The sequence below is a fragment of the Carica papaya genome, chromosome 4 (assembly GCF_054855325.1).
Source record: "Carica papaya isolate Zhongbai chromosome 4, ASM5485532v1, whole genome shotgun sequence".
Lineage (NCBI taxonomy): Eukaryota > Viridiplantae > Streptophyta > Magnoliopsida > Brassicales > Caricaceae > Carica > Carica papaya.
The window spans coordinates 5,059,808-5,074,564 of record NC_142312.1 but is presented as its reverse complement, the minus strand read 5'-3'; the positions used below and the strand labels follow the sequence as shown (position 1 = coordinate 5,074,564).

The 14,757-nt window shown below is 34.8% G+C and overlaps 2 protein-coding genes, 1 long non-coding RNA gene and 4 other non-coding genes across 9 annotated transcripts; 5 read left to right on the top strand and 2 right to left on the bottom strand.

The window, feature by feature from the left end:
- The first annotated feature begins 330 nt into the window (after positions 1–330).
- On the top strand, positions 331–408 carry LOC148266226 (small nucleolar RNA U61). Its single transcript, XR_015818782.1, has one exon. It is a non-coding gene; the product is annotated as a small nucleolar RNA U61 (small nucleolar RNA).
- Positions 409–551: 143 nt separating this feature from the next.
- Positions 552–638, top strand: LOC148266225 (small nucleolar RNA snoR14). Its single transcript, XR_015818872.1, has one exon. It is a non-coding gene; the product is annotated as a small nucleolar RNA snoR14 (small nucleolar RNA).
- A 131-nt stretch (positions 639–769) lies between these two features.
- Positions 770–865, top strand: LOC148266224 (small nucleolar RNA Z101). The gene has a single exon (XR_015818865.1). It is a non-coding gene; the product is annotated as a small nucleolar RNA Z101 (small nucleolar RNA).
- A 98-nt stretch (positions 866–963) lies between these two features.
- Positions 964–1,055, top strand: LOC148266223 (small nucleolar RNA Z101). Its single transcript, XR_015818866.1, has one exon. It is a non-coding gene; the product is annotated as a small nucleolar RNA Z101 (small nucleolar RNA).
- On the bottom strand, positions 1,013–3,521 carry LOC148266222 (Peroxidase superfamily protein). 2 transcript variants are annotated; one of them, XM_022052237.2, is made up of 5 exons: positions 3,381–3,521; positions 2,240–2,486; positions 1,936–2,127; positions 1,676–1,841; positions 1,013–1,577 (listed from the first exon to the last, which is right to left on the bottom strand). In XM_022052237.2, the coding sequence occupies exons 1-5, from the start codon at positions 3,404–3,406 to the stop codon at positions 1,147–1,149; spliced, it is 1,062 nt and encodes a 353-aa protein (XP_021907929.1). In that variant the 5' UTR covers positions 3,407–3,521; the 3' UTR covers positions 1,013–1,146. The 2 variants fall into 2 exon arrangements, with proteins under 2 accessions (XP_021907929.1, XP_021907928.1); XM_022052236.2 differs by lacking the exon at positions 3,381–3,521 and having other exon boundaries at positions 2,240–2,518.
- LOC110822209 (uncharacterized) lies at positions 1,318–2,632 on the top strand. The gene is made up of 2 exons (XR_002541224.2): positions 1,318–1,459; positions 1,947–2,632. It is a non-coding gene; the product is annotated as an uncharacterized LOC110822209 (long non-coding RNA).
- IP5PII (myo-inositol polyphosphate 5-phosphatase 2) lies at positions 2,240–7,243 on the bottom strand. 2 transcript variants are annotated; one of them, XM_022052235.2, is made up of 11 exons: positions 6,401–7,232; positions 6,222–6,327; positions 5,998–6,096; positions 5,814–5,907; positions 5,628–5,732; positions 4,456–5,281; positions 4,173–4,357; positions 3,970–4,078; positions 3,745–3,893; positions 3,381–3,603; positions 2,240–2,486 (listed from the first exon to the last, which is right to left on the bottom strand). In XM_022052235.2, the coding sequence occupies exons 1-10, from the start codon at positions 6,428–6,430 to the stop codon at positions 3,384–3,386; spliced, it is 1,923 nt and encodes a 640-aa protein (XP_021907927.1). In that variant the 5' UTR covers positions 6,431–7,232; the 3' UTR covers positions 2,240–2,486; positions 3,381–3,383. The 2 variants fall into 2 exon arrangements, with proteins under 2 accessions (XP_021907927.1, XP_088073663.1); XM_088217537.1 differs by lacking the exons at positions 2,240–2,486; positions 3,381–3,603 and having other exon boundaries at positions 3,741–3,893; positions 6,401–7,243.
- Positions 7,244–14,757: the final 7,514 nt, after the last annotated feature.

Below are 14,757 nucleotides of genomic sequence, written 5' to 3'. Positions count from 1 at the left end.
CCATCCCGGCCACTTTTCAAAATTAGGGTTTCTGGCGCCTCTGTATAAATATACCCCTTTCTCACCAATTTCCATACTCTTATCGCCTCTCTTCTTCTGTTTACTAATTGACAGATTTAGTTCCGTCTTCCTTGGTTTTCTACTTCGTTTTCTTTTGTATTATGCTCTAAGTAGTTGCTGCTTGTTGTCTTTTGTTTTTTTCTATATGATAGCTCAAGGCTCGAGGATGCATATCTCTTCAAACACAGAAAAAAAAAAAAACTGTAATGAGAGGTATGATACCCTTGAGATACCATGATTTTTGACGAAATATATATTTCAAAGACGGTCATGCCGTGATGAACTGTTTTATCGTGTACCAGAGATCTGCTATGACGGTCACACATCCCTCTAAGAAGTTCTGAGCTGACGTCTTTCATTTTTCTACGCAGATGTTTAATCTACGTCTTATGTTTCCTTCCTTGATTTGCGAAACAGAATCTTTATTAATTCGAATGAAGATTGAAATTTTTCTTAGGGATTTTGATATTGTGTTCATTAGAAGGTGTATAGCGAGGTGACGATAGAAATTCATTGGTCTGTCAATCCACTGATATTTTAGTGTGATGTTATCATGAATCCCGACAGGTTCTGATCGCTATTTCACCGTCTTAATTTTTGAAGTTTGTTTTTGTTTTTGTTTTTAAATACGAAGTATCTGTATCATGCTGGATCTGGTGGCTTCTTGCAGCTGATTTTTTTTTGTTTTTTTAGGAAAAATTGATTTGGTTATGGGCAGGTGATGAATCTGGATTTAGTTAAATGGGTAATTTGCGTCTGAAATTTTTCATTGATGCTATTTCACAATGGAGAACTGATGCCCATGTTACCTCTAAAATTCTTTAAATATAGGTATTTGTGAATAATTGAATGAATGTTATTGGGCTAGAATGGAGACGAAAATATTTAGGGTTTCCAGCTAGAATTGGGCAAGGGATGAATGCCCATAATTAATGGGTAGTTTCCATCTGAATATTTCTTTGATGTTTTTTCACCTTGGAGTACTGATGCCCTATTTTTTTTCATAAATTTTTTTATAATTTCTTAATTTATACATCTACCCATAAATTAGAGGTAGATACCCAATGAAATTAAATCAAGACAGTATTAGTAATTGTTGATTAACCTACAATTCTTTCTAATCTCTCCTTGATGTCCTGTAAGCACATTAATGTTACCCATCTTCACTATAGATTTCACAAATGAATCAAAGAAGAGGTCTTGATTGGAAGCATAGCTCCACACTTGCTTTATTATTTCTCCTTCTTCATCTTCACTTACCAACACATTATCCGACCCCAGTAACCCTTTTCCTTCAAGCAAGTTGATGTAGTAATGGTTGTCAAACCTTGAGGGGGTCTTCAAATCAAGCGGCGCCAATTCACTGTCTCTTCCTGAATCGGAGCATGTGGACCGTAAGGTCTTTCTAAATGTATTATATCTTTTGTATTTATCATAACTGTGTACTTCTATGGGATTCACTTGGTCTATCCTTTCTTTGAAGCTCAAACATCTTGCTTTTCCTATTGTGTGGCTCCCTGCATTTGTGCATACCATTAATTGTTTTTTTACTTCACCTACAATTTTTACATATTAGAAAAATGATATGTATACATTCATGTATATTTATAAGTACCTGATAAAGCAACGAGATCTTGGATATCAAGACCCTGTTGCTTGAAATTGGAAATGAGACCCAGGAGGGAGGAGTTTGGAGCAGGAATGAATTGGTTGGCTCCATCAAAACTTGCTTTTAGTGAGTCTCTCCTTCCAAGCCAAACCATCCACCTTGGGCCCCCTCTCTTCATATGTACACATGCATACATATATATCAAAATGAAATTAGTAACAATGATATACGTGTGTAGTACCATAAGTATATATATACTAATATACCGTGTAAACAGCATCCCGGGCGACAATGGCCAAGATGTCAGCACACGAGACTGTAAGGGGACAAGCTTCTTCCAAAAGAGATTTGATCTCATCTATAACTAGAAATCCGCGTATAGAATTGAGATTAGGCCCTGCTTCCTTTTCACTGATCATGTCTCCATGGCTATCCAGTAGGACTGATGCATCACATCCCTGATCAGTAGTGTATGTTTTCTTCATCATTCATACAAAATACATATCATATATGAAGTGGGTATACATCAAATGTGTTACATTGGAGAGATAGAAAGGGGTAATTGATTACCAAGACAAAACAGTCATGAAAATGTAATCTGAGGAGCGAGGCAGCCATTCGAGGATCCTTGAGCACTGCAATCTCCACCATTCGTCCGATGATTTCTTCTGCTAAAGGGCATGTTTCTTTGTAAAAATCAAGCTGAAGAAGTCCTTCATCACTCGTCGCCAATGAACTCTTCATCATCATCAGCATCGTCAAAACAACTGCTACCTCAATCAACCGTCTCATCTTCTGGTACTGTTCTGTCCCAGATCTTGCATGAAAATGATACTTGAGCGATCGCATGTAAGGAGGATATTAATAGTCAAAGCTTGTTTGTGTTCTATATAGGGTAATGACAAGGATGTTTTGCTTGTAAGTTATTGTTATTTAAGGTTTGTTTCAGGTGTTTCAAAACAACTCTTATCTTCGACAAAATCTAAATTCTTTTTGTCTGTTGATTGATCAAAAGTTGATGCAACTAATTTAACCTACCCACTACTTTTTACTTTGGACAAGACAGACGTGATTGTTTCCTCGTAGCCACGGCAGAAAGCAAGTGTTAATAAGTTTTTCTTCCTTAATTATCTCTTTTCTTTTACTTTTGAACTTCTAATATTCTAATCATATTTTAAATATGTTAATGTTTGACTTATATATATATGTATTAAATCTAATCGTAAATCATGTTTCTGTACTATGAATTAACAATTATTTTACTGTAGACAAAAAACTCATGTACTGAAATTTACAATTTTAACTGGGGAGTAATTGTAGAACCAAATTTTTTTTCTTCATCGCGGCATGATGGGTTCGGTTCATATCCATAGAGTAGATCTAATACATACATACATACATACATACATGTATCTATGCATTGCCATCTCTAATTGTGGGACGTGAAATGAGTCGTCACATTTCCCATATGGCAGCTAGCTAAAACAAGATCGTTTTCAATTAGTTAATCATTAATCTCAAAATTATGTATATCAATGGTTGATTAATTATTGTAAACATATGAGAGCAGAGGTGCATATATAAAATTTATGCACATTGTTTCAAAAAGAAAAACATCCCTGTGATTTTCTCCTAATCTGTAGTCACACAACAAGCATATACAAGTTCAAAACCATGACATTAATTGATTATAAGTCTGTTATCTATCTACCTGTTAATTATATTCCACCTCTCCATCTTCGTCCATGAAAACCGATTCAGGATGGACCGCAGCACAGTTCACATTGAGTGCCCGTTGCAGTTTTCGAGCATCGAAAACTTCAACTTCAACTAAAAACACTGAACTTACTGGTCGATGATCTGAAATTCGTAATTCTGCTCGCTTGTAAGATAGTTGTTTGATCCCTTTTCCGAGCCAAAGTATCCGATCACACCTGAAAATGGATCCCACATTTATATGAAATATATCTTAATATAACTCTTTTCTATTAATTTAAAATTTTAAAATAATCAATTACAAATAAAAATTTAACGAGTTATTTGGGATAATATGTCACATAAAAACGTCAGATTACCATGCTGGAGATCTCTTCTTCTCTCCTTCTTTAGGGTTTTCTCCGACATATCTGTCGGTATTTATTTCATATTTATAAGTCGGAGAGAAACCTATGAGTCCCTCTCTCCATCCTTGGAATACACGTCCACTACGTAGTTCTTTACTCAGCTGCCACATAAAAATTCAAACTTCAAAAACCTCCACTAACTACAAAAGGCTGTCTATCTATTCAAACTCTTCTCACCTGATCGTTATTGATAAGTTCATCCCACCGTTTTCCAGCAACGAGCTTCCTCACCTCTGCATCCGGTGCGTTCAGGCGATAATTCAAATCTCCAAACCAGAATATCTGGCTGTCCATGGGAGGAAACAGTCAAAAAGTTCTCGTCAGTATTTGAGATTAAAAAAAGAAACAATATAACACATTGTAGAATAGCAATGGTTTACTCATGAGATGGAATTGTCTCTGGTTGATCTGCATCGAAGACGGACGAGAAACTAGTACGCCTTATAATTTCGTAAACATCAGAGTTTCTCCGATTCTCAGCTCCATCCTTCTGGCCGGAAGTCAGATGAGAACAAACAAAGCATAACCTTGATTGAAAAAGAGACATGCTAACTGAAACAGAACCCTGCAATCACCAATATTCTAGTTAACAAACACAATTTAGTCCAGTAATGTTCACATTTTAGGCAAGATATGTATCAATGTATAGATAAAATATGTTACCTTGTTTCCCATATAGCCCATAAGACCAACACCAACAGGAGAGACTTTCAAATTATTGATATGCCCCCTCAACCTTTTCCTTACCCAAACTGATATATATATCCCTACCATCTGCTTTCCCACAATTCTTACATACTTCACATGTGATTTAGATTTACTCCCATCTTTCTTAACTCCATTCTCGTGTTTCTCCTCTGGGATTTCGAAGAAAGAATCAATTTCTTCCTCCTCTTCCTCTTCAGAAGACCCTCCGGATACATCAGAAAAAGCATCTTTAACTTCTGGCTTCTCTTGCTTATCCATCCACATCGAGACTAGATTGCCTACGCTATGGTGTGATCGTGTCAATCCACTTGGCTTCAATGCAAAATTGCAAGGACTACAGTATGGATTCTCTGTCAAGTTAAACCCGATTCGCGCAGAGCTACTAAATACTCTTCGTAACTTGGAATTCGAAGGGATCACATGGGTCGCATCTAACGAGTGTTCAGGCCAATCTAATCTAGTGTCACAGTCAATACCATAGATTCTCTTCAGCTGTAAATTTTTCCTAATACCAATCACAGCTTCACAATTATTCATGTTTCCAGGAAATTGGTTAGTTATCATGTTTAGAGATAGATCATCAATCTCATCTGCAAGTGCATCAGCAACAGAAGATGTTCTTAGCACTGGAGAAGGAGGAGCACTGTAGCATTTGTGTTTGCTTTCAGGTTCCAAAGATTTGTTCAGTGTTCGTCGAATGATAGCTTCCCATTTCGGAATTGGTCCCCTGTCTTCTGCTCCCAATACATTCCCAGCAGTCAAAGGGACTATCTCCTGAAACCTAATAACATATGAAAGAGAACATCATCGATATCAAAACATGGTAGAAGGAAGCAAGTGAAGATAATTCTGCTTACCATCTTTTGGGTTGTGTGGAATGTGATGAACAAAAAAGCGTTTGGTGGGTTTGATGATATAGATGGGTTTGATAATATAGATGATTTTGACTTAGTCAAGAATAAATGGTTCCAAACCCCTAGTACAGAACTTCATTGACAGCTTGATTAAATTGTAAATTTTCGTGCATGGGTTATTAATACATATTACACACTTTTTATTTCAAAAAAAAAAAGATATCATAACACTAAATTTTGGGACTAAATTTGAAGTATAAGGGAGGAACTCACCCAATAACATAAATATCTGCAGCTTCTTGTGTAGAAAGCCAATCGTCAATCTCGATATCCTCATCTGGGATTTTGCCGGCAACATTCCAGGTTCCGATTGTCACCCTGAAGAAGATCAATGGTCAAAATTTTCAAACAGCAGAGATCATATACAATAATGGTAAATAATTATAACGGTTGTCGAACCTCACTTCCTTTGTTTTTATGTACTGGAGACGCAGAGTTTCTGATTTTCCTCTCCTGTGTCTCAACTGATAGCCCTTTGAATCCAACTCTTCACCTTCAAATTCCATTTATATAGAACCCTTTTTGAATCTCAAATCATCAATGAACAAATAATGTTTTAGACCAAGAAAAACCAAGTACTTACTAACTGAAAATTTTTTATGGGAATCCGATTGATTCTGCTTTGCTGTCTGGTTATGATCCTCATCCGTTTGCAGTAATCTTGAGTCTTTAAGAGATAAAGCTGAGCCACAATTGTAGGTTACAAAAAAAGAGACCTAATTAAGAAGAGAAGAAGATAAAAACAGAGATATAGTAAACAGTTCACCACCATATTATATATATATGTATATGTATATGTATATATACCATCATCTTCACTCTCAGTTTCAGTATCAACCTCATCTTCACTAAAATCATTTAGTTTGGGCTTTATATTCAACCATTTCTTCATCACAATGGAAGGCCAAAAAGCCTGCAATCACAACCCATATCCCATTTTAATCATACAAACAGATTGGTTAAAGTTGAATCAAATTAAGGCATACCTCTGATCGTTTCCCCCTCCTAGTTTTCATTGGTTGAAGATGAAAAACTCGGACAGCCAAGCTAAGAATTAGATAGTTTATATTTATCACGAGAGAAGGTGGTGGTTGTGGAAGGAAGAAGATGGGTTTGGAATTGGAATTGGAATGTCAGGGTTGTAGGAGATTAATATTTGAAACCATGAAGAGGATGTACCAGACAAGGTCCTAGGCTTAGACCCAGTTGATGCCAAAATACAAAGAAAAGATTCATAGATGGACCAACCAGAAAAGACACAAAAGTTATGGTCATATTTACAGACATCCACAAACATCAACTTGCACCCCCCAAAAAAAAAAAAAAAAAAAAAAGAAAGAAGAAGAATACTCAAATTTCCACCTCCAAATTTTCTTATGAAAAATCCAAATTCATTGAAATGGAGCACCCAGAAAAGAAAAAAGAAAACCCAGAAAACCCATTTTTAGAAAAATCAAAAAGTCATTTTCTTTGATACCTAATCAGCTAATCTACAGTCTCTGAATGATCAAACCAATTATTAAAAATATATAGGAAAGATAAGTATAAAACTAATTAACCAGAAATCAGATCAAATCAAGCCAGTAGTTGATTATAATAGTTGGTGATTTTTAAAAAAATCCAATTTGACACCGAGTGTTTTATTTAATAATTAGTGATGCATGGGAAGTACTGGCTGAGAAAATCTAATGGTTAGGAAATGAATCACAAATCTGGACAGACATTGATGGGTATTAGAAATTAATAACCAAAACCAAACATTGATTAAGACTGCTGACTGGAATTCTTATTCTGTATATAGATACACACATATATACATATAAGGTAATAAACGAAGAGAGATACGTTAATTAAAAATAATAATGGAGACTGACTGGTGGTGATACCATCAGAAGCAGAGCAACACGACAAGACAGCCATTCAAAAGAAAAATTAGCCTGAAACATGTAACAGCCTAATTAAAGAAAGCTTTGAGAAGACGAGAGTTCAACTCAAATGGCTAATCGTTCCATTAATCAAATCATTTCTCTGGCAACAGCTGTACTCCCAATTGTTCAAATTTCTCAAGATTTAGTAAAACATTTAGTATAAAATTTATAAACTTTAATGATTATATAATTAACTGTATTAAAATATTAATTACCCAATCAATATATAATTAATTAAAAAACACCCAACAAATATGTATAATTAATTACCAATTCTTATATTTAAGCAATTACTGTCTGAACTTCTGAGCTTATTAAGAAATTAATTTAATAATTAAACTACGAGAATTAAATCAAGTAGAATCTTAATTACCATTAATAAACCTGCTTATGATTTGGATGACCACCGCCGCTCAGACAAGTCTTGTCAACAAGCTACTTAACATCTCACAATAAGTCAATGATTTGAAATAAATTTAAAGTTTGTATGAAATTCATTTATGAATTATATTATTTTAATTAAAAATAATGAAAAATTTATTTAAAATTTTACATAATACGTAGTTAATTATTTATTATTGTAAAATAAATCAAAATTTGAACTCTTAACTTATTGATAGTAAATAAACTTGAATTATCATATATAATTTGAATTTGAAAATTAATAATTACTTTAACATGTGTTATATATATATAAACTAGAAATAGTCATTTTTAATATTGTATTCATGTTATGTATTAAAATTCATAATCAGATATTTTTGTACGTATATATTGAGAAACAGATGAATAGATATATTTTACAGATACGTAAATAGGAAAAAGTCGGGGGGGTATGAACTGGAAACGGAGGGACCAGAGAAGTAAAATGAAGTGGGAACACCGCACTCTGTGTGAAGCTTAAAAATTCTCAGATGTCAACCCGGTTTGTTATATTATTATTTTTCTTTTGTCATTTTTTAATTTTGAGGTTGATTTTTTTTTTTTTGTTTTGTTTTTGTTTTTAGCTCATATTTATGTATAATTATATTAAATAATATAATTTCACATTTATTTTTCTAATTTATGTTAAAAAAATTATACATATATATATATGAACTACTTTCTTTTAGGGTTAATTTTGAATTTCAAAGTTTTATTAATCATCCTTTTCTTATTTGCTATTAAAAGTGTTGAATAAAAGAATGAAGAATTTACCCTTCATGTTTTAAGGAAAATCTCCATAGCAATCGAAATATTGCTTTGTAATTTTTATATATTAATTAATTGTATTATAATAAGTTCAACGATATTTTTTAATTTAATTTTCTCGTTTCAATTGTTAATAGCGTAATATATGCTAATCCTACACTAAGTAAAAATTTAAATTTATATCTTGATCGTAAATTGAAACTCGAATAATTGTTAGACGAATATCTGTTAACTTAAATATCACAATAATAAATACTTTAATTTGTGTGAACACTATATAATGATGATAACGTAAGTACAATTTGAATAATTTTTAAAAGTCGTAATAGTATTAAATGAAATAACTATATAATTTAATAATGTGAGACCAAAAAGACTGTGTGGAGGAGAGTGTAGAGAAGACTAAACAAAAAGGGTAATGGCATCATATTTTTATTAATTTACAAGTTATTTTAAGTACCAAATTCAATTATATTTCTTCATCAACTTTATATAACACCACATTACTCTCTCTCTCAAAACCCAATTGGCATACACACACACACACACATATATATATATATATGTATTTAATTTTCTACTCAATTGATGAAAAAGAATATGAAATGTACAGTTCATATTCACATCCAAGCTGTAGTAAGGAAGAAATATAAACTTGGTCCCCACAATACCACTGTATCAATTGATAAGTGAAATTTTAAAAAAAAAATAAGAAAAGATTAGCCAAGTAATAAATTATCAGATAATATAATATAGTTAAAATTTTAATATTTTATTTAAAAATTATGAATTTAAATATTATTAAATATTTATTATTTTATGATTATATTATATAACAATTATTATTAATATAGAATTATAAATAATAATTTAATTTTGTCCCAACAAAATATTATATGTGAGAAAACCAATATGGTTTGATACACAACCTATTTATTATTATTATTATTATTATTATTATTTTTCTTTTTTTTTAAAAAAAAAGGAAGCAAAAAGTTTTGTGGAAAAATCTTCCATCAACTTCTTATTAATTCAAAGTTGCACGTATCCCACTTATGCTATTTCCTTTTCATGCTTATGCTGTTCAACACACACAAACTCCAACATGCACCTATGAAAAGACATGACATTGTCCTCTCTCTCTCCCTATCTATCTATTTATATATATATATATATTATATATATGCAGACATATATATTAACCGACTATATATATATATATATACACGAGAATGGATAAGCATATATGACCATGACATACAAGTTGAAAGGTAAATCAATATTAATAATAAAATATAAGAGCCTTTTCATTATGCTCAAAAATCAGTTTTTAATTCAAATGGGTTTTATTAAACAAACCATTTTTAGTTTACTAGTTAATTAGAAATGGGTGAGCAAAATAATTGGCCAATGTTACATATCTTATGTTTAATATAACATGCATTAACAAAATAATTTAATCACAGCATCTATTGAGTCAAAAAAATTTAAAGATAGAAAATTGTAATTGTTTATATGAAACTATATATATATATATATATTATATAAGTATAAAGAATTAATGGTCTCCTCTATTATTATTAATTATTTGAAAAAACAAGGGTCTCCTTTTTTTGAGTAACAAGTTGAAGATTTTTACATATTCAGCTTTCTCTTTTTTAAGTCTGGCCGAAGGTGATCTTATCCCGATCGATCGTCTTGCTCTCCAACTGTCTGTCTCTATTATATTATTTATTTACACGCACACACACACACATATATATATATATATATATCCCTCGGCCCCAAGATAAATATAATAGAATATTAATGTATAAAATTATTGAAATATAATAAAACATATCAAATAAATTTGTTTTTAACTGTATAATAATAGAAGTTGAAGATATATTTGTCTAAAAAAATGTATACATAATATTCAGAGTTTATAGCCTAAACGTAAACCCTAAGTTGAATGCAAATAGAAGCATATTGTAACAGTACCAGAAATTCAAAAGAAAATATATATAATAATTTGAGTGCGGAAACGAAATAAAAGATTTAAATTAATATCGCTTATACAATAATTTAAAAATACTAAATAATATCAAAGAATAAGTTTTCTAAAAGAAATATTAGAAATGAAAGAATTATAAAGAAAACTATAAGACATCTAGTATCTACTCGTCGTCTTCTTGTAGATCGGGCTCGGGAACCAAGTACTCATGATCTGAAATAGTTAAATAAGGAATGAGCTACACTAGCCAGTAAGGACATCACACTAATCACCGTTACAGAAGTAAAGGTTGGTAAAAAACCAAAAATAACCAATGGAGCACAAATTTTAAACAAATTTATTTATCAATAATCAAACCATTTAACGTCCACTTACCTCAGTGATATTTATAAAAGACGACCCATGAAAATAATAACATCATAGATATTACGAATTCATACAAAATCTATAACATAGCATACGTCATACTTATCAAACAATAGTTGCCCTCTTTTCATCAGCCTATTAGTATCCATGGGAATCCATAGGGGTCCCTACTACACATGAACCATTTCTTTAACAAACTTAATTTCCAGGGCCGTCCCCATACCCCGTCTGGTAGGGACACCAAATAATAAATCTCAATACCTCATCTGGTATGAGGCAACGTTCCCGGTAGGGTTCCCTATGGATCCGGTCCGTCCACCATCTCCTAGGATATCTAGTGAGACTATCATCTTATCTAATTATCAATTCACACCCCTTTCCTATTTTTTCTTTAGTCTTCGTTACCCATTCAAACATGAATACTTAAACAAGCAACGTGCATTCAATATGGCAAACATATCTTAGATTCACAAAATCAAGCAATAATGAAGTAAACAGTGATTCATGCATTTAAAACCATAGAATAAATAAACCAGATACTATAATATATTTAAACTGTAAAATAAATCAAACAGGAACTGATAAAGAAATATGTCCGATTCAGGCTCCATTAGCAACCGTAATTAGTTATGCATATCTACTCAATTTGTACAAAATACAATTTTATCATTTATTCAGACTTCAATCCCATGATAGAAAATAAGGTGAGGAGTTCTTAGCTGATTTGACGTCGAAAATCAGATTTTTACTGTGCCGATGGGCAGTCCCTAGATTCCCTAAATTTTTTCCACGGGAACTGAAACACGCTTACGGTACCTACACGTCTTAAACAACTCAAAAATCAGACCCAGGGCCTATTCGGCCAATTTCAGAATTCTGGCACGGCGGCTCCCCTGTGCTCCGGCGATGAGCGGCGGCGATCCGCCTCAGGTTGGTTGTTTCCGGCCCTTTTTGGCCGAATTCAGCCAAACTTGCATTGGTTCCTTTGAGAAAACACCCCTAAGACCTTTGGTGGGCCGAAAAAACACAGAAAACTGAAACTTACCAGCGGTGGGGCTCTCCGGTGCAGCGGCTCCTCCGGCTCACGTCGCGGTTTGGTGTTTTGCTCCAGTCAACCTGTAAAGGAGGGAACGATGGTCACAATGGTGGAAAAATTACATCGAATGGGAATCAGGAAGGGCCTCATCAGAGGCAAAAATTGAGACAACCCGTGGCGGCAACGCTGGGCTTCGGCGGCATTTTCGACCAATTGGTCGGTGTTTTGCTCTGATTTGGCCATAGGTGGATTTAGAATCGAATTCTGAGCCAAGGGGAGAAATTTTACCTCGTTTGGTGGCCGGAAGTTGCTCTGGTGCGGCGGGGGGTGGCGGCGATCAGCTCCCTGGCAGCTGGGCTGTCTTTTCCAGCGAGGGGCTCTGGCGGCTAGGGTTTGGTTTTGGGTGCGGATGAGATTATTTATAACCATCCGCTTTTAATCTGAGCTGTTCATTGCGATTCAATACGGACCGTCCGATCGCGATTAAATAGGAAATGAATCTGAGTCATTCATCGCGATGCAATTTGAGCCGTCCGTGCGCGCGGGAACGGATCTCAGCAGTTCGGTCGGGCGCACGCGGATCGCCCACTTGTCTCCCTTCTGCGTGGCCTCTTGCGTCAGCGTCTCTGCCACGCGGTGCGTCCTGGTTGGCCGGAGCTGCTGATCGGGTAGCTGACGGGGCACAATTTTTCTAAATTGCATTTTGACATTCGGTTTTCAATTTTTCTTTCAAAAATACCCCCAGAACCCAAATTTTCACCCATTTTTTCAAAAATTATTTTCAATTAAATCCCTAAATAATTTTTTTACTCATTTTTATTATTATTATTATTATTTCCATTAAAATAAATTAAACTAAATTAAATTCAATATATTATTACATAATTAATCATTATATTCATATAATTATTACAAATTTATTATTTCTAAAAAAATAAAAATAAAATTAAAATTAAAATTAAAATTAAAAAAGAAAAGGGTTGGGGTGTTACAACTCTCTCCCCCTTAAAGAAATTTGGTCCCTCAAATTTGCCTCTTACTCTTGATCGAACAAATAGGGGTACTGGGCTCTAAAGTCTGATTCTATCTCCCATGTAGCCTCCCTTGGTGTGTGGTTTTGCCATACGATCTTTACAAAGGATATTTTTTGGTTGCAGAGTAATCTACTCTTTCGATCCATAATGCCGACTAGTACTTTCTCGTAGGATAAGTCCTCCTAGAGTGGGAGAGGTTCGTGGGCCAAGACATGAGAGAGGTCCGGGTTGTACTTGCGTAGCATGGATACATGAAACACATTGTGGACTTTGGAAAGCCCTAGAGGTAGTACTAGTCTGTAGGCGGCGGTACCAATCCTATCTAAGACTTCATATGGCCCAATAAATCGAGGGTTCAGTTTTTTCCTCCTGCCGAACCTACTAATTCTCTTGAAAGAAGTGACCTTAAGGAACACCCGGTTGCCTTTCTCAAACGCTAAATCTCTCATCCGGGTGTCCATGTAACTTTTCTGCCTGCTCTGAGCAGTATGAATGTTCCTCTCCTCCTGATCTTAACTATCTTGGATGTGGTCTCCTCTACCAGCTCTGGACCGAACAATTTTCTATCACCCACTTCTTCCCAACAAATCGGCGATCTGCATGGACGCCCATGTAACGCCTCATACGGAGCCATGCCAATGCTCGCTTGGTAGCTGTTGTTGTAGGCAAATTCTATCAGGGGCAGATGGTCGTCCCAATGGCCCCCAGAGTCAAGGACACAAGCTCGAAGCATATCCTCAAGTGTGCGGATTATCCTTTCTGATTGTCCATCTGTCTAAGGGTGGAAGGCAATACTGAGAGACAGATTCGTTCCCATGACTTGCTGAAAGCTACTCAAAAATCGAGAAGTGAACCTAAGGTCCCTGTCGGACATCACTGTTACTGGGACTCAATTCAATCTAACTATTTTCCAGATATACATTCTTGCCAACTTGTCCATGGGATTGGTCATCCTGATGGCTAAAAAGTGGGAAGACTTGGTGAGCCGGTCAACAATTACCCAGATGGCGTCATGTTCTGAGTGTGCCTTAGGTAACCCTGTCACGAAGTCCATGGTGATATATTCCCACTTCCATTCCAGAATTGGTAAAGGCTGAAGTAGCTCGCCTGGGCGCTAATGCTCTACCTTGACCTGCTGACATATCAAGTATTTAGATACAAAGTCAGCTATGTCCCTTTTCATCCCATTCCACTAAAACCGAGGTCGTATGCTTTGGTACATTTTGGTGCTTCCAGGATGCATGATAAACTTTGAGCTATGGACCTTTGTCATGATATCTCTCTTCAATTCACTGTCATTTGGAACACACAACCTGTCCTGAAATTGGAGTAACCCATCGGCAGAGACTCGGAATTCTGAACTAACTCCCTATTCTGCATTGTTCTTTAGGGCTACTAAGGCAGGATCAGCTGACTGAGTTTCCCTTATTCTCTGAATTAACTCAGGCTGGACGGTCAAATGGCCCAAACATGTGGCTCTTCTCAAGTCCTGAAGTCGAACCTGTTGTGTAGCCCCGATTTGCCTATATTCTGAGACCATCAAATGGGTTAAGATACCCGTAATTTTTCTGCTGAGTGCATCGGCTACCACGTTGCCCTTACCCATATGGTACAAGATACCACAATCATAGTCTTTAAGAAGTTATATCCACCTTCTCTGATGCATGTTGAGATTCTTCTGAGTGAATATGTGTTTCAAACTCTTGTGATCGGTATAGATATGAAAGGTTTCTCCATATAAGTAATGAAGGCAGGTCTTCAAGGCGTATATGATTGCGCCAAGCTCCAAGTC

What these genes read in the sequence shown, in the direction of transcription:
- LOC148266222 (XM_022052236.2), bottom strand. Translation starts at nt 2,518, where the DNA reads ATGCGATCGCTCAAGTATCATTTTCATGCAAGATCTGGGACAGAACAG. An exon ending in TTCATGACTGTTTTGTCTTG is followed by an intron (nt 2,128 to 2,239) that starts GTAATCAATTAC and finishes ACTACTGATCAG; the next exon opens with GGATGTGATGCATCAGTCCT. An exon ending in AGATCTCGTTGCTTTATCAG is followed by an intron (nt 1,578 to 1,675) that starts GTACTTATAAAT and finishes GCACAAATGCAG; the next exon opens with GGAGCCACACAATAGGAAAA.
- IP5PII (XM_022052235.2), bottom strand. Translation starts at nt 6,430, where the DNA reads ATGAAAACTAGGAGGGGGAAACGATCAGAG. An exon ending in AACTGAGAGTGAAGATGATG is followed by an intron (nt 6,097 to 6,221) that starts GTATATATACAT and finishes ATTGTGGCTCAG; the next exon opens with CTTTATCTCTTAAAGACTCA. An exon ending in AACTTATCAATAACGATCAG is followed by an intron (nt 3,894 to 3,969) that starts GTGAGAAGAGTT and finishes TTTATGTGGCAG; the next exon opens with CTGAGTAAAGAACTACGTAG.